General features: G+C 46.1%; 1 protein-coding gene across 5 annotated transcripts in view; it reads left to right on the forward strand.

The window, feature by feature from the left end:
* Window positions 1-10,518, forward strand: part of BCOR (BCL6 corepressor) — a 58,548-nt gene extending 48,030 nt beyond the window's left edge. For all 5 annotated transcript variants that reach the window (XM_085319455.1, XM_085319457.1, XM_085319459.1 and 2 more), the window contains 4 exons: window positions 6,325-6,470; window positions 7,658-7,735; window positions 7,946-8,096; window positions 9,431-10,518. In XM_085319455.1, the coding sequence (XP_085175581.1) occupies window positions 6,325-6,470; window positions 7,658-7,735; window positions 7,946-8,096; window positions 9,431-9,725 (670 nt within the window). In that variant the 3' untranslated portion in view covers window positions 9,726-10,518. The remainder of the gene's footprint in view (window positions 1-6,324; window positions 6,471-7,657; window positions 7,736-7,945; window positions 8,097-9,430) is intronic.
* The last annotated feature ends 13,669 nt before the right edge of the window (window positions 10,519-24,187 follow it).

Genomic DNA, 24,187 nt, shown 5'->3' on the forward strand with positions numbered 1-24,187 from the left:
TTTTTTTTTTTTTTTTTTTAAGCTTCTTGTGTATAAGCTAACTAAAAAAAAGTCTTTATCCGATTTTTAAGTACCTCTCTGACCATCTCTGCAGGACTGATCTTAGGATAACTTTTCCTCAGTAAATGCAGAACCTTATTCGATCTATTTATTTTGAGGGCAGGTCACTCTGTATTGTGTGAAGCTCCTGCAGCTTGTTATCTTTAATGGTTTATCACATTCACTATTTCCATCCAAATAGCCAGGGAGGGAAAATTAGCATAACTAAGAGTCTGGCTCTTTTGTTTTTAAACTTTATTTATCACCTTGAGAAGGGAGGAGTCAGGGAAACAAAGTCCCAAGAGGTCTGGTAAAGATGGTCCATTAGAAGTTCATGATGGTCAGTTGTTACCAGCCCATTACTGCAGAAAGGAAATGTTTCTGGAGAAGCATTGAAGCTAGATCTGAATTGTCAGATTCCTTCCCCATCATCCGTTTCTTTAAAATGAAAAAAAAAAAAAAAAAAAAGAAGAGAGGGAGAAGTCTTAACTATCTAGACTGATGAGAAACAGCACTGCATTTTCTGCCTTCTCAAACTTTAAATACGTGACCTATGTAATAGCAATGAGTTGACAGAAAAAGAATCCTATGTTATTCTTGTTTCGCTTGCCAGAACAACCTGTATAGAAGAATAACCCCCCAAAAGCTTCTGAACAATTTTAAACACCTATGAGTTCAGAGTCCACCCTGGATTTCAGCTCACAGATGGAGTTGATTTCAAGAAAGAAGCGTGGCTTGTAAACCCTGAGAAGCTGTTTTGGAGAAAATGCATCTTAGAAATAGACATAATAATAATCTGATCATAGATGGTAGTGTCAGAACTCAGCTTGTGGTTCCCTTTGTTTTTTTCATGGCAGACTTAATTTCTTGAAAAGCTGCCCAACAGCCAGCGTGAATCCAAAACACATCTAATATACAGATGAAAGATGGTATAGTTGCCCAGAATTTAGCAGGATAGAGAGCAGAGGCTTCTATAAGGAACTACACATCAGCATTATCCCCTGCCTTTTGGTATGGCCAGATTTCAGTATCTCAGTGGAATAAATTGTGACATTCATAAGACAAATCCCATTTCTCTCTTGAAGCCTTAATAAGTTTTTCTTCTTTTAGCTTTTAGGAGGAAGGAAATAAGTGTCAGTCTTGCCTCAACTTCTTCATTTTTTAAATTGGAATTCCTGAGCCTGTTACTCACTTGGAAAGATATCCAAACATTTAGTAACAAAAAAGCCTCGTGTCCCTTCTCTGCTTTTTTATTGACACTGACTATGCCTTATCGTCCCCTCCGCCACGTCCCTAGTGCACTAGCTAAAGACGTTTTGGTCGTGTTGGAAGTTCTCACGTGTCTAGACAATAATAACTAACTGATGTAGTATTTCATTCAGACAGTCGGTGTAAATCCTTGAGAGCATGTGATGTAACAGCGTATGCTATTTTTGTTAGCGTGGCAGTCTTGGCTTTCAGCTTGGTGGCAGCTTCCTGAAGTTGAGGTTGGTGTTACTTACAGCGGCCGAGTGGGAGATGCCCCTCTCGCTCCTCTTTCTTTGGTGGTGTCTGTTATTTACCCAGCTCGCTGGTTGGGCTTACGTTCGGCAGGCAGGGGATGAGCGAGAATCTCGACGTCCGAATGGGTACTATCAGAAATCTCAGCCGAGTGCAAAAATAATAATAATAAATTTAAAAAAAAACGAAAGCACCAAATCGTAGTGAAATGGAAATGAGACGGATGCATTTTGTCGGTGGAGGTATTGCGCGGCTGCTTTTCCCATACTCCTCTGTCAGCCCTATCCACCGCACATCTGGCCCTGGCTAAACACAGTGGTCGCAGGCTTTCCCCGCCGGCGCCGGCTCTCCAGACGCGAGGCCGTTGCGGGCAGTGCGTGCAGGCTCTGGATGCACGAGCGCCCCGCTGCCGAATTACCGGCTCATCACAGATTATTTTCCAGCGGGCGAGAGCTTTAAGACTTGTCTCGAAGGTGCTGCGGTCGCCAAGGGCTCTTAATCGTCTTACCTATAAATAAGAGCAGACCGTGCTTAAGAGGTGAATGCTTTTTCCCCGTCTGAACCCCGGTTAAGCGGAGTCGCTCGCCAGAGGGGAGGCCTGGGCGGGGGGTAAAGACCGATGTTAGCAAGCGTGTTCGCAGGCGTATTTGGCCGTATCACCCTGTTCTCCGTGTTTTAGCTACTAGCAGAAACGAAGCCGCTTTAAAAAACAAAGGAGTACGCTGAAAACGCAGGCATCTCCTGCCTGCTGGCGAGGTCTCTCCCTCGCCTCCAACGCTGCGATCCGTTCACGAGATCTGCTCTCCGCAGCCGTTTTTGCTTTATCCTTCTCTCTGGTGGCTGATGAGATCAGCCTTTTCCTTTTGAATTATTATTATTATTATTTCTCTCCCTCCCTCCCCCCCAGCCCCCCAAAAAAACCCCAAAGAAACAAAAGTACCATGCCAAACGGCTCTCTTCCTGGGTCCTTTCGGTTGGTCCCGGCAGAATGATAACCCTCTGGCAGCTAATTGCGTTAACGAAGAGTCAGCCGGTGGGGGGGCTGCCCTCATGCAGCTCGTGCCTGGCCTGATCTGCGGGGCAGCCTTGCGTAACACAGGAGGTGGAAATAAAAACGCAGCGCCGAGACACCACATTGCTCGATGCATCGTGAAGCCTCTCCTTGCAGCAAGGAAAATTTTGATGATGCCCTAAAGGCTGAGAGCAAAAACCCTGACCGGTCTAGATGGTTTGTAATTTTGGTGGCGAAACGATAAACCCATAGGGAAATTTTTCCTAATTCTAGTAGTGGTAAAAATAGTAGTAAGAATTTGACGGTATACAAGAGAGGATTGAGATGTGTATCTCCTGTAGGATATTACAGCCCTCGAACGCGCCCAGATCCTTCTGGGACCTTTCAAAGTGTTTTGAAAACAAGTTGTGCTGCCTTTAGCTGTACCCTCGGGCACAGAGACTGTTTCTTTCCAGGATGCTCGAGGGTGGATGGGGGATTACGGGGGCAGAGAAGCCAAGGGGAGGATTCCTTCTTACCTTCTTTTACCTTCTTACCATCCGAAAAAGTAGACAGCTCCCATAGCCACTTCTGTGCCCTGCGGGAAGGAGGGTTAAGCTCTGCCACGATCTAGGGGATTCCCTCCTCCACCTGCCCTGGCAGGAGGAGCGTTGGCACCTGGCTGCACTTCTAGCTGGTCCTGCTCACGGACTTGCTGGAAAGCCGTGCTAGCCAGTAAAATGGAGGGAAGGAGCCTGTCAGTGTTTTGTTACTCCCTTTTTTTCCCCTTGTCTTATCTGCCTCTTTATTATTTTTTTCCCCCTGTTTTCTTTCCTTCCTTCTATTTATCACTCTTCCTCCTTCCTTGTGGTTTTGCTGTGCCTTTCCTTCCCATTATCCTTTTTTTTAATTATTATTATTAAGTTGCCTTTCGTGCCGGCTGGGAGAGTGCCCAGGGGGCTCTCGTGCGCGAGAAAGCCGAGGCCGAAGGGCAGCCGCTCCAGCAGCGTCGCGGCCGGGGCAGGCATCGCCCCGGGGGCTGCCGCGCGGCGGGAAGTCCCCGGCCTCTGCTCCATCCGTGCGTGCTCTTGCGCTCGGGGTGAGCCGTCCTGCCCCAGTGTTACAGCCGGCGGGCTGCCACTTTCCTTCCTCGGCAAGGCCCTGGTTCTGTTTAAGAAAGTTGGCTGGGTGCTGTTGTATCGCTTTAAAGGCTGGGTGCTGATGTAGATGCTGTTTTTAATAAATTAAGGGGTCATCTTGAATTCATTACTGCTTCAAAAACTGTTTAGGTAAGTCAGTTAAAAAAAAACAAAACCCACAAACCAATAAACCCACAATCCTTCCCCTTAAGAAAACGAAACCAGAAAATCCTCATTCTGAAATAAAATAGAAAACAAGTCAAAATTAAAAGACTCCAAGAAAGTGAGAGTGTGTGTGTGTGTGTGTGGGGGGGCATCCTCAGCATCTGGAGACGCCCTTAACTCTCGGCTGTTCCCTGTGCGCGTTGCCAGACTTTCAGCAAGCAATGTTTCGTGCCCAGTGGGGGACACCAGTGTTTTCAGCAAGAATGACCTTTCCTGCTACAAATGCACAAAGTGCCGTGACCTGACAGCTCAGGCCTTGGATGCTTGCTGACAGCCAGAAATACCTGATACTTCTTCAGCTTCCGTTGTCAGCACCCCTATTTGTTACTTATTTTATCGTATTGGTCAGGGTTGGTTAGCATAGGCCAGATCCTGGTGTGCTAGGTGCTGCACACCCAGACACGTAATGCTGAGACAGCCCCCTGTGCTGGAGAGCTGCGAGAGCAGGTAGACACTGGAGGGTAAGACTGGCAAGAGGACTGGGGTAATACCGTGTTCTCGGTGCAAGCAAACATAGCACTGTCTCTGCAGCACGTTAAGCTTTCTTGAGTGCCTCAGATAGTTTGTGTTACCTTACACGTTTCCCTAAGAAATCGATAAGGGGTATTCTGACCCTTTGCAAGTGATCCTCATGGACCTTTCTGCTCTTAAAATTTGATACTGGTTTTCCAAGAAATGCCAAGATGGGCTTTACAGGCGTCCTCATGTTGTGCTCTCGGCTGTCGGGGCCCAGGAGGTCTGGAAGCCGGCACGAATTGGGAGTCAGCAGCTCTAGGATCACCTGCTTGTCCACTGTGTTGGTAACCTGGCACATGCAGGAGGGAGGCAGTGCAGGGTAGGGAACAAGCCTCAGGCTCCCCAAGTGCGTGTCCTCGTGTCAATATTTAGTTTGCGTGCGTTAGAAGCAAAACTGCGTACAGCTTTCCAGCAGGATGGGAGTGAGTGCTTCACATGTGACAAACGTTAATTGACCTAAATTGCAGCCTACTGGAAAGTACTTGGAATAAATGCACCTGGAAAATGCTTCTTTTTAAGCTGGATCATGAGTCCCTCAAGAGCAAAGCTGTGCCATAAAGAGGAGAACAGTGTTGAACTTCTCTCTTCTAGCAACTGCTATACCCTGATCTTGCTTTGCTTTGCTTTACTCGTGCTCTGTCCTGAGCTCACTTGGATGCCAATCCAGACTAGAGCTGCTGTCAGTTAGGGGGGAGGTTGCTGCGTGGAGTGGAAGGATCATTGGTGGGACATGGCATTTCATGCTGGAGGGAATTTCATCCCTAGTCATTAGCTAAGTGTTGTTTGGCAGATCAGGCTGCTGAGTCAATGGGTACACTGAGTATGCTGCCAGTTTACTTTCCGTATTTCTTTACTTTTCCTTATTTTCTTTTCTTATTTTCATTATTTTTCTGTCTTTCCTTATTTTTCTTGTGTCCCAATACGTCTATTTGAGGAGACTTGAAAGTCATGTTGGGGGGCAGCAGTGTTTATGCTTGGCAGATTAAAGGAAGAGGAACTGTAGAATTGAGTTGAATTGCCATAATCCCTGCCTGTTGAATTTGACTCCCCTTCGAGTGTTCAGTCACCAGCTCCTTGCCTTCTAAGGAAAAGATGGGATTTGAACACATCTTCGTTAGTCTGAAGAATAATACGCTCTACTTTCAGACAACTTCCAGTTATATATAATCAATTTTAAGGACAAAGTTAATGAAATTTATAATTAATTATAAGGAATTCTAACCTTGGAATTGCAAGTGTGCGTATTAATGACTTATCCTTCTGTAGGCTCACAGAGTGTATGGCTAAACTTGTATATACTGTTGATGTTTGCTAGCATAAAATCTGTATGGACTTCTGTGTGGACTAAACTTAAAATAACACGTTCTGATATTCTCTGAGTGGAATGGTTAAATTGTGCTGCAAATATCTGCACTATTTAAAGAGGATGTAGTGTGGTGGTATAATCCCTAGCAAATTTTCGTAACTTCTGTGTACATAATTTAGAAGCTTTGGGTAACTGGTTTACGTGTCTGCCCAGAGGCTGGCTGAATGAGCCTTCACTCCTCAACATGTAGAATTGGCAGAGATTTGGAACGGTGGAGTGACTTGAAGCAAAATACATTTTTGAGGCTTAACACAAACTCCCGCCTTCTGTTACAGTGGTGTAATTATTGTACTGGCCCTAGAAATATGTAAAGCAGTGAATCGATGTAACACAAATACCTGCCCCAAGCAGCCTGTCTGTGAAAAGACAAGAGGGGAGGGAACGATGCGCAAGTAAAAATGACAATGAAAGGATTGACAGCTGTATTAATAGTGTTATTTGCTATAAATAACTTTGATCTGAAGTCAAAAGTTACTTCTCAGACATATTTGCATAATATTATTGTGCCGAAATGTAGCATCGTGATTTTTTTTCTTTTTTTTCCCTAGACCAATCCATGATGCAGTAGAAAACGACCATTTAGAAATTGTCCGCTTATTGCTATCCTACGGTGCTGATCCAACGCTTGCTACATACTCTGGGAGAACCATTGTGAAGATGACCCATAGTGAGCTCATGGAGACGTTTCTCACAGGTGTGTTTGCCAGGACTCGTCTGCTGATGTTTCCTGGCCCCCAAAGTCCGAATGACCTGACTTTGGGTTGTTTCTGCTGTGCAAACAAGCATTAGAGCATCCTTGAGTAGCTTTGTCTCTGTGTGCGAGACCCCAGTGATTCGAGAAGGGAAGTGCAGCTATGGGTGTTAACTCTTTCTAATCAAAACTTTTAATTAGGCATAGGATTTTGCTGCTGTCAGATTTGATGGGTTGGAGGTCAGTGGGCTGTTTCAGCGCCTTCCATTTTCTGCTTGAAATGAAAATAAGAAACTTGCCAAATCTCGTAACTGTTTGTTAAGGATAATCATGTTCTCCTGTGGTCTTGCTTTTTATCCATGTAGTACTTGTCTTTTTGCAAGTTCAGCCTCATTTTATGCCTGAAGTGCTATGAAACTATATTAAATGTTCTTGTCTTTACACATACCCATATTCTAATATGTTCTTAGCTTTTTCCATTCATTTTGGGTAAAGATGCTGGAACTCCCTAATAATTTTACCTCCAAAAATGTTTATAATAGTCATTGAGTTTATATACTCATCCACGTACCCATTTAAAGTGTTACAGTCTGCAAAACATGTGCATATATCAGGACTCCAGTAAAGTTCAGCGTCGTGGATTTCTCAGTATCTTGAACTTCTCAGTATCTTGAATCCCAGTATCTTTCCATCAACTCCACTGGCAAATCTCTCAAATTAAGCCTGTAGAAAACACTTACAGCTTCTGAACATATCTGTGTGGAAAAAGCTTTTCTATCATTTGCTTTGGGGCTACTGCTTCTCGCCCGAGTTTGGTGTCCAGAACAACTGTGCAGGATAGAAAGTGTGGCCTATCTTGTGTTTTGAAAAAATAAAGTGCTGCTCTGAGTTACTGAAGCTTAAGGTTGGGTCAGTCCCTGTTAGACCTTGGGTGATTATTTTTTGTGATGAGTGATTATTTTACTTGATGGGAGAAGGGATGCAGGGGAGAAGTGAATTCCAGGAATATTTGCAAGACAAGTAGGTGCATGTGGTTCTTTGTAGCATGTGCATCAGGAATATGTTGTGGATTTTCTTTGATGGAAGGTATGAAGTATGCATAGCGAGACTCCCTGTGACATGCAGTCTGCTAAACTTGCCAGCTTTTTGTTCTCATCAGCGTGTTTTTGTTGTTGTTTTTTCCTCTCCAGAGTATTTAACTGACCTGCAAGGTCGAAGTGTTGATGACCCTGGTTTGTACTGGGATTTCTATGGCAGCTCTGTGTGCGGTGAGCAAATGTTACCCTTTATTTCTTTATACATGGAGAAGTTTCAAAACATACAGCACGTGGGGGTGGTGGCTGTTTTGTTTTTATGGTAGAGGAAGTTAAAAAGGAAGTAAACTGATTTTATTTACAGATCACATTATTGGAAGAAAAAGCAAGACCTGCAGCAGTCTTAAATGCTGACTTGGTATCTTTATTCTTTTTTTTATTTAGATCCAAAAGATGAATCTGGATTTGACATCTTGGCAAATCCTCCTGGCCCAAGTGATGAAGAAGATGACGGCTTTAGTGATGTGTTTGAATTTGAATTTTCAGATGAGCCTCCCTTGCCATGTTACAACATTCAAGTGTGTCTCTCTCAGGGGTAAGAACAGATACAAGTTTAGGGGTAAAAATGGATGAAACGATCTATTTGGAATGGCAGCTGTTTGCATCTGTGGGAAATGCATTTATATTTATCTAATGTAAATTAGATACCGATACATACCTGCTAGGCTTTTTGGAAATAACCTAATAGGAAGTGAAAGGGAAGGCAGCTGACTTGCCCATGCTCCTAGAGCTCTAAGTGTGTAAAATGCACAGAAAAAGTTTGATTGTAACTGTTGTGCTCATGCTAACTAACTTCCAGCAATTGTATATGCCTTACAAAATGCCAGTAACATAAAAAGTGCTATTTTGGGGCAACATATTCCAGAGAGGAAGGAATGATGTTTGAACGCAGAAATCAGAATTCTTCCCTTATCCAGACAGACACCTTGATAATAAGACTCTCCCCAAAAACATGCTTTTGGCACGTTAATTTGAATCTAATGTTTGTAAGGTGTTCTTAATTTTATTTGATGTTCTTATCTGTTTTACACATTGGACGTAGTTTTGTGGATAATAAAATGGCACCATTACTGCTGCTTAAGACTCTGCAGCAAAATGGGTTTTAATGCCTGGACTGGATCAAACAAATAAACATCTTACAGAAGATACTGAGATACTTAAAATAAGCAAAGACCGGAAAGCTTTTATTCTATGTTGTTTTCAACACATAAATTAGTTCAGTAAACAACTACTGTTTGCTATTTGCACCAGCTTTGATGAAAGGTGTGGGCAAAATAATTTAAGATATTAGTCATGCAAAAGCGCAGATATTGGCGTGTTTTTATTGTTTGGGTGATGGAGATAACTTAAGTCTTCTGAAGTGGACAAGTCCAAAGATTGAATGGAAGAAAAGGTATTTTTATTCTGAAAAAAAATCCTCTGTTGACTTATTTTAATGCGGCCACCTTTGAAAGCAGAGATGCTGAAATTTCCACTTATAATTACTTGCTATCTCTGAGCTTGCTAAACGCAACGTCAGGCTTAGTCAGGCGATCCTTTAGACGTGTTACTAGCCATCAGTACGGCTACTGTCACGCACACTCGTGTGCCCTGGGTTTATAGGCCTGGGACCAAAACCAGTGCCTCTTATCACCCCCCTGCATGCCTGTTGCTCCTCTTTCCACATAGCTGTTGGTAATGGTAGGATAAGTGAATACGTGTGTGCCCGAATCCATTGTGTTCTGCCCCGTGGGCAGCGCTCTTGATTGCAGCGGGATTATTCCTGCGAGCGCTGCAGGAGGGGTTTGTCGCACTGCGACGTGGGGACTAGTCGAGGAGCCCGTAACTTCGCGTCTGTTATTTGAGCCCTTCTCTTCTTTGCTTCCACAGACCACGAAACTGGCTTTTGCTCTCAGACGTGGTGAAGAGGCTAAAAATGTCATCTCGCATCTTCCGTTGCAATTTCCCTAATCTGGAAGTTGTCACAATCACAGAGGCAGAGTTTTACAAACAGACTTCTCTAAGTCAGCTGTTCTCTTGTGCTAAGGACCTCGAAGCTTTCAACCCCGAAAGCAAAGAACTGTTGGACTTGGTAGAATTTACAAGTGAACTCAAGACTTTGCTTGGCTCCTCGCTTCACTGGTTGCATCCACATGAGGACCCTCCCTTTGACATCCTTTGGTGAACCATCAGGCCGTTTAATGTACAGTACTATATACAGTTACTTCTTTATGTATATGTGCTCAAATGCAATTGTTTCTGTAAAGAAAGGACACTATTAAATATGAAAATATCTTTCCTTTATATAAGAGATCTGAATTCCAGTTGGATGGATTTTGGAAGAATTTTTTTTTAACTTCAATCAGTTTTTACAAAATTGTTATATAATGTTTCTTTAAATGCACACGGGCTTTGGGATAAGTTTGTTATTACTTGGAACACATTTTTTTTTTAAAAGAACACACCCACACATTGACTTTGTTTCATACAAAGCACTGATTACACAGAACATACTTTTTATAGGTGATGTGATCAAAGTCGTGTGGCTTGTTTGGGAGATAGAATTTGGTAAGGCACTTCGTGATATTATTTTTGTTTTTTTGTTTACAGAATTACCTGCTTTGGCCAGGTAAGCACTATTGAATATAATTCAATAGTTTGTAATATAAATTAAACCATATCCATACGCATCAACTAATTGTAAGAACTTTTATATCCTAATTTAAAAGCTGTGAAATTTAGTTTTCACACATCAAACCGGATTGTTTATATATGTTTAAACATTTTATGCTCTTTATTTAAAGAAGACTTTGAACTATTTTTTCTGTACCTTGTAAAATATTGAAAAACTAACATATGTTGAAGTTGCTTGAAACTGTACATAAACTAAATTTTCTGAATTGTGTGTTTATGTTTGAGATCTGTGTTTTAACTTTGTAAGTAAATCTCCTGCCTTTGTATTTATATTTTACAAAAATTTTCTTAAAGGCAATAAAACTGTTGAGAAATGAAGATGCTAAAGTGACTTTCATTAATTCTGTGCATGATTGTGAAATGAGCTCTGACTTGTTAATGTTTATAAAAGGAGGCTCTGCTTGCATTTCCTGAAGCAGAGTAGAGCTGGCACAGGTGCTGGAGAGCATTTTATGAAATCTGATGTAGAATCTACATTGCCCTTCTAAATTCAAGGTTACAAGAAAACATTGGGAGCCTTTTATGGGACAGAGGTTTAAAAGCAGTATTCACAATACTTTTTGCATTACCTTTCAGTTAAAGAATTGTGAATAGGTTCAATTATTTTTCCTCCTTTGTCATCTTTTTAAGTTGAATTGACTGAATTTTCTTTTCAGCAATGCCTGCGGAGGAAGGGAAATAGTATGAGGGTGAATGCTTTAGTTTTAATACAAAGCCTTAGGGCTACGAGCACACTTTGGGTATATCTAACGGGAGAATTCTTCACGGAAGAGAATTTCTCTCTGAACTCTGACTCTTAAGAGACTGGACTCCCCAGGCTTGGGCAGGCCCTTTCTTAAGGGTCTGATCGGCTCATTACGGGAGCTAAGGGAGAAGGACACTTCATTCCTGAAGGTGCCCCAGAGAACAAAAAACTCTGGATGAAGGTGGTGCTCTCTGCTGTCCAGCTTACACACACCTCCTGGAGTTCCTTTTCAGCTGGTGGTCTATAACTGAGTGCCCATGGCCATCCTTGTTCTCCCATGCGGAGTGCTTTTATTCTCTGGTCTTCCTGGAAATGGGAGGTGAATCAGAAAAATTAAGGTAAGGGGGAACGTTGTTGTACAGGCACTTTTACCTGATCACTGCATGCTGCCTGGCTGGTTGGAGCCAAGCATAGCTCAGCTTTGTACCTCTTCACAAGTGCGTAGCAGATACCTCACGTCTTATCTCCATGCCCTGCGGCCGAATAACGTAGCTTCCTCTTTTGGGCCAGCTCCTCCTCAAATGATCTCAAGCACGTGCTCCCCCAACGTCTCCACTTAGTCAGCTTTCCACTCTCTCTCCACAGGCGCTCCGAGTACAGTTGGGCCTCCTCCATGCTGGCACTCGCATCCGTGCTCAAATACAGTAACAAGCTAATGCTGTTGTAATGCAAGTGTGTGCCTGCCCCAGGGCCCGTCTGCTCTCTATAAATAGGGCCTTGGCGGGGAACACCTGACTGCAGTGCTGTCCCTTGACATAACACAACCGTTTTATCTTTTAGGATGTGACTTGGGTCTAATCTTGTGAGGGTGCTTGAGAGAGCATGGCGGACTAAGAGACAGAGCAGGGCTATGTTCTGTGTTGCTCATTGTAGGAAGCTAGCTTGGCTGACCCTGTTCTGAGTGTTTTGGGAGAGAATGCACAGGTAGTTTTGCAGTTGACAAATCCAGGAGATAGTTCCCATGGGGAGAGGAGAGATGGCAGCGTGACCAGGGAGCTATCTTGGTGACAGCAAGTGTAGGCAGGGCAGTCATCCCCTGGCAGAAGGCAAAGTGCTGGCCACATTTCCAGCACTGGGAACTAGGGCAGCTCTGGCTGCATCCTGCTCTGTGGCAGAGCCAGGGACTTGGCCACCTCATCATTTCAGCCTCTGGACTCAAGCTGTTTTTCTCTAAACCACTTACATCCTCTGTGGGCCAAAGATACTTGCTTTGCCATTGGCATTGCTCCAGGTTCATTAAAAATAAGGAAATAGAAATGCAGCCTCTGGAGGTGGTAAAACTGCAGCCCCTACATGCTGCCTTCTGTAGAGTAGAAGTGCCGTGTTGTTGCCAAGGGGCTTCCTTGAATTACTTGGCTTTGGCTGGCTGAGGGGATGTGCAGCCCCATGGAGGTACCTGGGAATCACTGGTGCAGCAGGGAAAGACCCATTGCTGGCTGGAGCGGGCAGGTGAGCCTCACTCAAGGGAGTTTCCACTGTTAAATGTTTACTTGATACTGGCAGGGAAATACCCGGAAATACCCTGCTCTGGGCTGGCTAGAGGGCAGGGGAGAGAAGTCACAGTGAGGGCAGTGCTGGGAGGTTTCGCTTGAGATAGATAAGCAGTACTGCTAAGGACTGCAAGATCCTGAACCCCTCCTTTGCCTTACCCACCAGGGCTGGATTCTGCACAGTGAGAGCAGCCCTGGAAGTTTCCCGTTTGGGTTATTTCTCCCTCCACATGCTATTCTGGTTTCTTCTGCTTTGCTGTTATCTCCCCCTTTTGCTCTGGTGGCCTAGCTGGAAACTTGCGCCAAGGACACTGGTAGCGTGGCAGGTAAGGGAAATGTCTGGTCCTTGTTTGTACTTGAAGTTTGTGCACTCTAGGGGTAAATTTGCTAAAGGGAGAGCCCAGATGCCCTTTGGAAGCTGTACCAGCTCCTAGTTTGTGGGATCACAGCAGCAGAAAGGAAATTGCCCTTAAACCGCTCCCAGGGGCCAAGCTCACCACAGGAATCAAAGAGTTTGAAGCTGACGCCCTTCATTTTTGTGCTAAACATGGCAACTGAGGCTCATGGCCTGTGCACTAATACAAACAAGGTGTCAGGGAGTGGTAAATGCAGGCAGCTGCCTTTCCCCAGCACTGCGGGACTGCTACTAAGCATTCAGCGTCATTATTTCAGTGCATACAGGGAAAAAAGCACACATCGCTACTTTAAATTTGTACAGATGCAAGTTAGCTGAAAAATAGTATCACATCAATTCAAAATTGTTTGCAGAGCATCGTATTTTCACTTCCAGTGAAGTGGACCCAGTATGGGTCCAGCATTGGTAGGAGAGGGCTTGGCATCACTATAGAAGACATGAGTTGAATGCTGCAATTACAAAGGCATATATTTGGTCATTTCTCGATTTTCTTATTTGCTGTTGCATCCCTGCTAGGAGGACAGGCAGGGGAAAGAAAGTGGCTTGAATCCAACAGGTTACACTCTGTGAGCCTGTAGCATCATCAAGTGGGAAAAAAAAATCTCTTAACAGATCTGAAGTAGGTGAAAGTCCTTGCAAATAATGCAACTAGGTCCCCACACAGTCTTCTTTCCTGCAGTTCTGCATTTCATGCTTTAGCATGCTTTGCATGGGCTCACTTTGATTGCAGAGTCAAGAGATGGCCTCTCCCTGCAAGTTAAGCGTGTGATGAATCATTACCAGCAATGCTCCCTTTTACCCTTGATTTAACTAACGGCTATTTTAGGAATGTTTCTGTTGTTTCTGATCCTTAATATAACCAAAGTTACAGGTTCAGACTTCAAATATAAACCTCTCTTCTCCATCATCTCACACTCACATTTACTCTTCTGTTCCCTCAGTTGCTAAAATGGGGCTGGCGATGCTTCGTACAGGGCTTGGGGGTGAAGTCAGTGTATTGGTTATTTCTGGTTTGCTAGCCCAGAAACAAACCTTTTCTACACCATGTGCACATTTTGCTCCAGCAGACTGAAATGACAGTAAATGGTTGCTCTCTTGAGCCAGGTATGAACCACAATTCTGCCACTAAATAGATTTTCCTTTTGTTGTCACATTAATTTGCAACTCATTAATAGTGACAGAAGTGAGATACTGCACTGATGCAGATTTGCATATTCATGACTAACTTATTATTAAACAAATAAGATTTTCCTAGCTTAGGAAGCACCCAGAGTAATGCCACATTGTACATTATATCAGCCTGGCTGTTTTATTTTCCTTTTAATATGTTAATAGATGCAAGGGGTGCTCTTTTTTAGTAAATGTGCAGCTATAAAATAACAGGTAATTTAAAATATCAGAATCGTTTAAACAGTAATCCATTAACAAACTTGTCAATAATTGAGCAGGAATAGCTGTTTAATGTATGAATCAATTAATCAATTCTAACTTCTTGCTTTGTCGCCTAGTAATGCAGAGTACCTGCAAGGGCACAGCTGAGTCACCGTAGCAGAGAGGTAAGCAGCAGGCAGAGTTTTTTTTTTTCCCTTTCTTTTCTTTTTTAATGTTTTTTACGTGTTTCACGGACCATGCCCAAGAACTGAAATTAGAGTCAAATCATTCATTTTTCATCACCGGCTGCTTTTGTTTTTTCCCGGGGCTGAAACGCTGCCTGCCCCCAGGATCGAGGGGTAGGAGAGAAGCTGAAGCCTCTCCCTCCACGGACTGGGCTGCATGTGTGTGTGTGTGTGGGGGGGGGTTGGAGGGTGCTGGGAGCCGCTGGGTGCCGGTGCCCACCCGCGAAGCGCGGCGACTGCTGCCGGTGCCCACTGCCTCGCCTCGCTCATCCCTCAGGGCCCGGGGAAACGTTTCTATCGCGGCTCCGCGGGGCCCTCCCCGCTGCCCCCGTATCTCTGCCGGCAGCTCTGGCTGCCGGGTACCGCGTGGCTGCCGCTGCTCGGCGCCGGCGGCCCCGCAGCGCGGCTCCGCGGCGGGAGGCAGCCGCCGTCACCGCCGTGTTGGAGGCGAGGGGTCTCCTTCACCCGCTGGTAACTCTGGCGGTCATTTCTCACGCAGTAATGCTCTTTTTTTTCTCCCTCCTACTCGCCTATTCAAGGCTAGTCCATGTGCATATCAAAACCTTCTTCGCCTCCCTGCTATACCCATGTTTTTTTATTCCTTTGAGGCTCTTTTAACAATTTATAGGGTACTGAGCGTAACTGCATGTGTGGGAACCAGCTGGCTGTTGCAAAGCTTCTCAGTCCTCAAGTTATTTTTTTTCCTGGCTTGACTTTCCAGCAGCCTTCAGCAGCGTTGCCTAGCCAGGAGGCCGGTGCAGCTCTTACCCCATCCTGCTGTTTCCGCGTGAGTCACGAGCCGCCCTCTCTGAAACACTGGCCCTGCGCTCCCAGCTTCCCAAGGCAGGAGGGTTTCTGTTGCTGCCTGATTGCTGACACCCTTGAAGAGACATGGCTAAAACTTCTCCCAGGAGCGTGAGACACAGGTGGGACCTCAAAGACTGTCCTGAAGGTAAGGAACAAGGCGAGGCAGTTTTTTAAAGACTCTCTATTCCAGCCTTTCAGTGCCGTTCTCTAACGGCGAAAAATTTCATTTTCTGACATGGGATCTGCTACCTTCATCTCATCCGTCAGGTCCTTTGCAGGCAGAATGAGCAAATCCAGCCTGTTTATTGTCAGTGGGTCTGAAGCCCGATTGCCACTGCTCCTCGGCTGGGGCCACTTTAATGTGCTGCAGATGTACAGAGTTAGTCAACACAGGTGGCAGACGCTCCTGATATCAGAGATAGTGTTTAGTATTTGTAGCTGTCGAAATGTTGAGGAAAAGGCTCCCTAATGAAAATCTGATTCCAATATGCCAGAAAACTCTTGTATAAGTAAAGCCCACATGAAGACAAGTCCTGACAGGCCTCCTGAAATGAAAAGGGCAGATTATTTAACAGCTGATCAACACTAATAACCCTTGGCAAATGCAGTATGCAAATTCAACACGGGGGCCAACATGCGCAGAAGGTACTCTTCTCTAACAACCCGGCCTGGCTGCTCAGAAACCACCACCTTTCAATTGCAGAGCCCATCACTGAGAAGGGGGGAGACCAGGGCTCTGACTGCCACATGTTAGATCAGAGGTCTCTGGCTGCTTATTTAGGAAAAATTCCTCAAAGACTAAAGGAATATAATGGGTGTTAGGTGTCTGACTGCTTGGTGGGCTTCTCCATTAACCTTGTTGTGTTGCTGAAACTGGGGGTATAGAGCACTGAGAGTACTAATCTGAATAGTTCGAAGCTGGATAACTGCCTCTGCCCTGATATCTTAGGGGAAATACCAGTTTTGAACAACTTTGAGAACTGCTAATCTACACAAAAATTCCATTTCTGAGGATTTCTGCCAGCTCATAGGCAGAGTTAAGCTTAGCTCTCCTCTGGGTTTCCCCTTCAAACAGGCCATGGAGAGGAAAGCACGGGATAGGAATCATAGAATCATGGAATCAGTAAGGTTGGAAGGGACCTCTGGAGATCATCTAGTCCAACCTCCCTGCTCAGCAGGGTCACCTAGAGCATGGTAGACAGGGTTGCATCAAGGCGGGCCTTGAAGATCTCCAGAGAAGGAGACTCCACAACCTCTCTGGGCAACGTGGTCCAGTGCTCTGTCACTCTCACAGTGAAGAAATTCCCCCTCACATTCAGGCAGAACTTCCTGTGCTTCAGTTTCTGCCCAAAGTGAGGATTCTGCACAAAGTGAGGATTTCATCCTTTTAAAGCCTCTCCATCTCTGAAGCACGAGGGTGACTTTGTGGCTACTGAGCTGCCCTGCCAGACTAAGCCCCTCAGCATGAGGACCCTCCCTGTGATACCCTTGGTGCTGCTGGAAGCACTTAGGGATTTAGGGCATCTAGCTGCAGCTGCTGCTGCTGCTCTCCATGGGGTTTCTCCTCAGGACAAGGCTTACCACTGCTGGATGGGGGCAGTCCCCACTGCAAATGTCCCCTGCTCCCCTTGTGAGCTGACTGCACTTGCTGATGGGCAGGAATTGGACTCAGAAGAGCTTCCCACTGTCCCATGGAGGCCAGCAGGGCCCGCAAACCCCCTGGCATGCAGTGCAAGGGAGGAAGGCAGATCTGCCCAGCTGGGGGAGCAGGGCAAGAGGGGAGGGCTGGGCAGCTCAGTGCTGCCCTTTTGGTGGCAGTGTGGCATTAGCTTGGCTCTGCTGTCTCCCACAGCTTCCCTCAGGGAGATGGGCCAGCATGTTGTGTGCGTCTGCAGCCCGGATGCTCAGAGCAGCCACCAGCTCCTGATGTAGCAGTTAGCAGCCCCGTGACCAAAAGTGTCTGGTCCCCAAGGGGTTACCTCTGTTGAAATGGCTGCCGTGCCCAAAGAGCCAGTGTGCCTTTGATTACCACTGCTTTCAAAGGCTGAGAAGTGAGCTTGATTAGCAGAGTCAACAAAGAGATGCAAATAGGCTGCATCAAAAAGGTGCATTGTTAGTTTTCAAGTCAATGCCCTGGGTAGCAGCAAGCCACAATTGTTGATGTTGGGAAACTTGAAAAGAAGGAAGGGTGTGTTATTCTGGAGAACCCAGCGGCTCAGACCAGCTCATGGCTTTGTGGACATGAAACAGTGTCTCTGTCTTCAAGGTTATTTAATAGTAAACAACTGCTGTCAGAAGGAAATCAACCCACTTCTGCATCAGCCCGATTGAAATGCCAGGACTTTGGTTATTTCCAGAGCGCAGCAGGAGTTTCAGCAGGGGCAGCGCAGACTGGAAAACTCCAGAAAGCCCAGTTCCAGGCAGAGTTTATTTCTGCTGGTCTACAGGTCAGGCCAAAACTGCAGCTTTGTGCTCAGCCCCTGTTTGACTTGCCAGAGCTTTAAACATCCGGCTAAGTTTCTAACAATGTTAAGCTCGTGCGTGCTCAGCACTTGGCAGGGCCCCCGGTGTTGCTCCGGAGGCAGAGCGAGGTGAGTCCCTGCTCCTCACCCACGGCTGCATCCTGCATCGCAACCGAACGGCCCCTAGGAAGTCCCTTAAGCTCACTCCTCTTCGGTTGCCACTCGCTCAYGAACACGGAGGAATGCAGTATCTCAGCCAGTCCCTAAGTGATGATGTAAGACATTTTTTTAAAGTACACAGCGGAGACTTCTCCAGGGCTCAGTCTTTTTGTAAAGTAAATTTATTTGACAGGTTTATTTCTTTATCAGGTATTTGTCTAACCTTGTGACACTGAGAGCTGATTTCCTGATACAAATGTTAAAATTTAGATTCCCAGAGCCATGTACTGTCACAGCCAGTGTCCTAAAAACCCTCACCCTAGATTCAGGTAAATGCCAGGGACCCTCACATGACAGCTAGAGACCCCAGAGATGCTGGGTAATTTATACACTAGACATACTGGGGCACCGTGATATACAAGAGCCAGGAAAACAGAAGGCCCCAGCAACAGGCCAGGAGACAGGTTTGTGTTAGGTCTTGTCTGACACACGTTTCTGGCTCTTTACTGGAGTTAGCGCTGGGAGTCTTGACTGAGAGGCTGGTGGATTCAGGGGTTAAAAACAAGCCTCCATCTGACAGAACAGGAAGTTTAGAAACACTTTAAGTGCCTGAAGGTTTTGCAGTATTGCTGACTGATCAAATAAAAATACCTGAATCATAAATCAATGTAATTTAAAGCAGATTTGTTTAGAAATTGCAATCGGGCACTAAGGGACTTATCCAAATCACTCCAGCTTGCCATGAGCCCCAGCCAACAAAAGTGTATGCTCCTGGGTTAGGTGATGTGCGTTACAGGTGTGCTGCCTCCTGTTTAAATCAGACCAAGGCGAGGGCAAGCTGCTGTGGCACGAGGGACTGGGCTGGTGCCCGAAGTGCAGAAGGACTTGGCTGCCTTCTGCCCCCGGGCTGCTGCCTGGCATTGGCCCTGGGCAGCCGGAGGAGCAGGCGCACACGGTGTGGGCTGCAGTGCACTGTAAGGTCTCAGAGCAGCCCAGCGTGTCGGGGACCACAGCCTGTCCCAGCAGCGACGGTCAGGCTGGGAAGTCCATTCCTTTGCTCCACTGGGCACAATTTTAACCGGGAGGCTTCACTGTGCTCTGCCATCACCTGCTGCCTCTCCTGCTCAGCACGTGGCATCGTGCCGTGGCTCTTTCTCAGCCCCAAATACCAGATGCAGGGTGTCAAGGAGACATTACAATTCCTCAAGGTTGGGGTGTGCATGTGTGTGTGTGTAGGCACGCGTGCGTGCATCTGTGTGTACGCGCGCAGGCAGGTTGGCAGCTTATGCCTAGCCACAGCCTTGCAGGACATCCTGTGGCTGAATGACATCTCTTTCAATAGAAGCACCCAGCATGTGAGCCAGAAGGGGAAAATTCATTCCCTGTTCCCATCGGGGCTGCAGTCATCCTGCAAACACACAAGGTTTCCTTAAAAAAAAAAAAAAGAGAGAGGGAAAAAAAAAAAAAGAGAACGAGAGAAGCACCTGAGAGCTTGGAGCTTGCAAAGCAATACCATAGTGCTATTTATTATTTTTTTATCATAGATCTTCCTCCCTCACCCTACTGTGATTTGCATACCTGTTGATCTTCTCTCTTCTGCAATAATTCTGGGAAGGAGAGGGAAATAATACCTGAGGAATAACTCCTTGACTCTAAAGCTTTATAAGATCCTGCATGCCATCACTCTCAGAGCACAGATCTCCAGCAAGAGACTGGACATCCTAAGAGCCACATGCCAGCTATAAGCCCCAAGGCTAGTCAAACCTCTTGAGCACATGAAACTGAGCTCTGCTAGTCCCAGACTGCTCTTCCTCTAGAAACTTCATCCCAGCAAAAATTTGCCTTTAAAAAGTTGCTGAAGCTGCTGTTCCCTATGTTCCCTACCGGCAGGGTCATCCCAGCAGCAGTTTGCCTGCCTGGGCAGAGGGGAGGAAAGCCCTGTGCATGGGATGGTTTCAGTGCTCCATCAGGCCCTGCCTGGGGAGCTGGGAACACCACCCCATCTCCAGCAGGTGCTGGAAGCGAGCACTCTATGGCAGGCACCCCCTGGGTGCTACCATAGGGCTAGGTGTGACCCCAGTGCCCCTGGCTGGTTTCTGATGAGCTCTGCCAGAGCTGCAGACTAGACAACATGCTCCAAACGGTTTAATTCATCACTTTTGTTACTGCTGCCTTCACCCTCTTCCCCCCATCTTCTTTTATCATTTGGGTTTGTGGCTAAACAGCACCTCTTTTGCTAAAAAAATCATAAAAATGGGCCAATCAGGCTCAGATCTAGCGAGAGAAAGAGAGCAAATCCCTCCAAAAATCCCTGGAAAAGCCCAGCTAGTTTTTGCTGTCCTCCCGCCTCCTCTGTGACCAGGAAGGGACAGGACAAGCGGGCAGGGGAGGAAGGACAGCGGGGTGATGAGTAGGTGGTGGAGTGCTCTAGGGAGCTCACTGCCCTTATTTGGAGACGGTGGCGTGGGTGGAAAACAAAGAGAAGCATAGGAGAAGAGCAGGAAACTTTAAGTTTCAGGAGGAAACTTTTATCGTACAGTGATAAAACACAATAGTGAGCCCCCAAAACAGCATGCACTGCTTAGTGGGAGAGTGACTAAAACAAGTCATACCCCAGTGAGCTGCAACTGTGCCAAAGCTGCACTACACTCTGGCTCTGCTGGAAACAAGTTCATTTTTAAGGCCTGAGGTTGCATCTTTGAGGGCTTTTGGAGTCAGCGCAGCATGCTTGTGTGCCACATGAGACCCTCCTTGCTCCCGGAAAAGCAGCCTAGACTCTGTCTGCAGCGGTGGAGGTGCGAGGAGACGGGTGACTCTCACCACGTATCTCTCCTGTGATGCTGAGATAAAGCCCCTGCTATTTTTTGCTGGACACAGGTAGAAGCTGTGGAAGGGGCCCGCACCGCATCACTGAAAGCAGGCATTAGGACAGCAAACGCCGCATGTGAGCCAGGGCAAAGCAAGATTATTGCACAGCCCCCCTACGCCTGTGCCCGGCAGCATCACTGCACTTTCTACAGACAGGCACGGAGCTTGTGCCATGGGCAGGGGCAGCTAGGAGGTGGGCAAAGTGCACCTGGACCAGACGCGAGAGCACAGGCAGGCTGTGGGCTGGTGCTCACACAGTGTGTAGCCTGGAGGCACGCTGGGGCAATCCTTTGACAGGCTCGTTGCTGGCTTTTGACATGGCTTGCTTAATCAGGCATTTACAGCAAGGTCTAGGAGGTTCCTCTTTCTGGACTATATTAAGGCGCGCACAACGGCTTGAGGGTGGGGGTTAGAGGACAGCAAGAAGTTGTGAAAGAGTAGCATGCCAGAGCCCGCAAGTAACTAAGGCTTCTTGGCAGCATTTCAGAAAATGGGGTGGTCCAGTTAGGGAGTTCAGGAAATTGTCTGAGCTAGATTAAACATTTTGTAAAACCTTCTGGGTGCTTGAGAGCTGACTTGAAAGTTGGCAAAGTTAAATAAAACAAAAGTTAACGCACTCCTCTCAATTTATTTTGTTACAGGGCTCGTATACAGTCAGTCTATTTCTCATTATTTTGAATGCCCTTTTCCATCTGAAGGCACGAGGATCTGCACAGCAAAATCCTGGGTCTACTTCACAGTGGTGTGGAAGGCCACAAGTGACACAGAAGAGCTTTCGTACACAATTCCAAAGCTGTAAATAACCTTTAGACATAAAACTGGATTTATCTCTAATTGGAGCCTGGGTGTCTCTGTGGGTCTGTGGTTCACTGCTGTCTTACTTCAGTCCCAAATCCATGAAGTGTCCAAAAGTCAACAGTGTACCCTGACCCCACAGCTGTTTTCCAGGAGCTGCACTCTGTCCTGGAGGATAAAGCGCTGCCACGGTTCGGGCAAGAGAAGCACCAGTCTTCCCTGGCAGACCTCAAAGCAGCCTCTGGCATAGCACGAGAGAGTAACAATGAAAACAACGACGGGGCTTCTCTTCGGGGAGGATAGAGGTGCCAAGCCATACAGTGCCTGAGCAGAGCAAGAACTGCTCTGCACTTGTGCCTGGCATGGGCAACTTCTGAGAAAGCAGAGCTCAGGTAGGCAACTCCGCTTTCCTTCAGAGCGAAAGTGCTGTGTGAGCTATTCAGAGCAAAGGAGTCCCACTGGTCGCGTAAGCTGCGGAGGACAAGATGCTGCACAGCAAACCCACACCCTGCATGCATCTCCCTTGTGGAAATGGAGCCCCCGAAAGTAAAAAAAAAAGATGCCAGTCTGGGAATTTACCTGCTACAGTCTGTTGGGGAAAGTTTCTACCAGTGAAATAAGAAGCAGTATCAGGCACAGAGCAGATGTCCGCAGCTTCCTCGCTCCATGGAAATAAGGAAGTAAGGAACCCATTTAGACAAGCAGTCCCACATAAATCTTAGCCCAACTTTTCTTGCCTGCGCCAGATTCCATATGATCTCTGTAAAGGGTAAATTGAACTCTGCTTCATTGACGGAGCCCAGTGCTATTAGTTATACCTGTCTTTAGAGCAGAGCTGCTTTGGGTGAGAAAAGAAAAGCAGGATGGCCCCAGGAGAGAGAGAAAAATCAGAACATAAATGCAGGTATCAAAGCAGAAAAATGCAGAGAGCGGTAGTAGCCCAGGGTATGTTGGAGAAGAAAACAAACTCTTATCACAGTAAGAGCAGAGGAAGCCATCCCACTGAAGGGAGGAGACAAGGACGACAGCTGACATCCTGCAGAGAGAGAATCTAAGGTCTGGGGGAGGGAGAGCACAGCCCCAAAGGCATGGCATTGGGAAAGATGCAGCTCTTAAAGACACAGATTCATGGAGCACTTCTGCTGACAGGCAGCCTGAGCCAGCCAGACAAACTAGCAATTACCAGACAGTTACGGAGACTGCAAGCAGGTGTGTCAGCATGGGTATTTTTAAATGGTGCAGTTTACAGATTCCTTGCCATCCACAAAGTCCCAAGAGAAAGTGAGAGTCTAAACACCCACCTGGAATCTGTTCTGAAGAAAATGAATTATTAAAAGAAATGGAGATTTATTGGCTTTTAAAAAATTTATTAAGGGGGCATGGAGAGTAACACTGCACCAGCAATGTCAGAGGTAGGGCTGAATAAAGTTCTGCCTTTGAAGGAGGTCTGCCACAGGGAGAAGCTGGTAGCTTGACCCTGACCATGTAGTGGTCAAAAGCATGCCAGCTCCCACTCAGGGCCCAGTCCTTTTTGGCAGATTTCTAGCATCTGAAGAACAATGCAGATAGACCAAGCAGAAAAGCTAACAACGCTTCTCCTTTCAGCACAGAAGCTATTTGGCAGTCGCAGGTTATGAGAACTTTGGCTAAGATCTTCATATGCCAGGGAAGCCTATTTGCTCTGCTTTTCGAAGGAACAACCTCAGACCCACCCTCAGACATTTGATTTCTAAGATATCCCTTTTTTGAAGACAGGAATTGAGAAGCGTGCTCTGACCTCTGGCAGAGGTGGAGTGATGCTGTGGTGGCTAGGGAAGGAAGAATGATCCAAGAGAAGTTTCCTAGGAGTGAGTCAGAGAGGCAAGAGACTGGGATGGAACCGGTAAAAGTAGCTTAGGGGAATAAGGACAAGTCTTAAAATAAAACGTTCTTTGTGTAAAGAGGCTAGAAGAAGCTAGAGTAGCACTACTGAAATAAAGCTAAAAGTGAAGACAAGGAAGACAAAGCAAAGGGGGAACACAAAAAGAAGAGCCTGCCTGTCATTGTACTTTATGCAGCATTTTAACCCCAGGACTTAGTGGAGGGGTTGCTGTTTCTAGAAGTCTGCCAATGTTGCCTGCACTAGAAGGTGGAGATTAAGCCACTTCTCACCATATTGTGATTCCAAAATTAAACACAATTTTCCTGCTACCAGTTAAGTTGATACATGTCAGAAAAGGGATGCTTGAGGAAGGGGAAGTAAAGACAAATCTCTGAGCTTTGATGCACACAAAAAACTCCTTCCTTACAGCTTGTTTATGGCTGGATATAAGATGGAAAATTATCAGTGTAACCTTCAGAAAGCTGGTTGCAAGAACATTTCCCCATTAATGCTGCTACTGGGATTGTGATTGCATTATGCTAGCCACAGCTGGCCAACTAGCAAAGCTGAACTGTAGACGAACTCTGTATAAAACCGTTTTGTGCTGTCTGCTGCCTGAAATTTGGATCTTAGTAGAAAAGATGTTGAAGACAGCTCAGGAGTCTATGATCTTGCTCTGCTTAATGACTGAAATTCACCTGTCTGTGTTCAGACACCAGGTGTGAGACTCACCAG

This window comes from Rhea americana, unplaced genomic scaffold, assembly GCF_003343005.1.
Source record: "Rhea americana isolate MKP2758 unplaced genomic scaffold, rheAme1 scaffold_59, whole genome shotgun sequence".
In the NCBI taxonomy this organism is placed as follows: Eukaryota; Metazoa; Chordata; class Aves; order Rheiformes; family Rheidae; genus Rhea; species Rhea americana.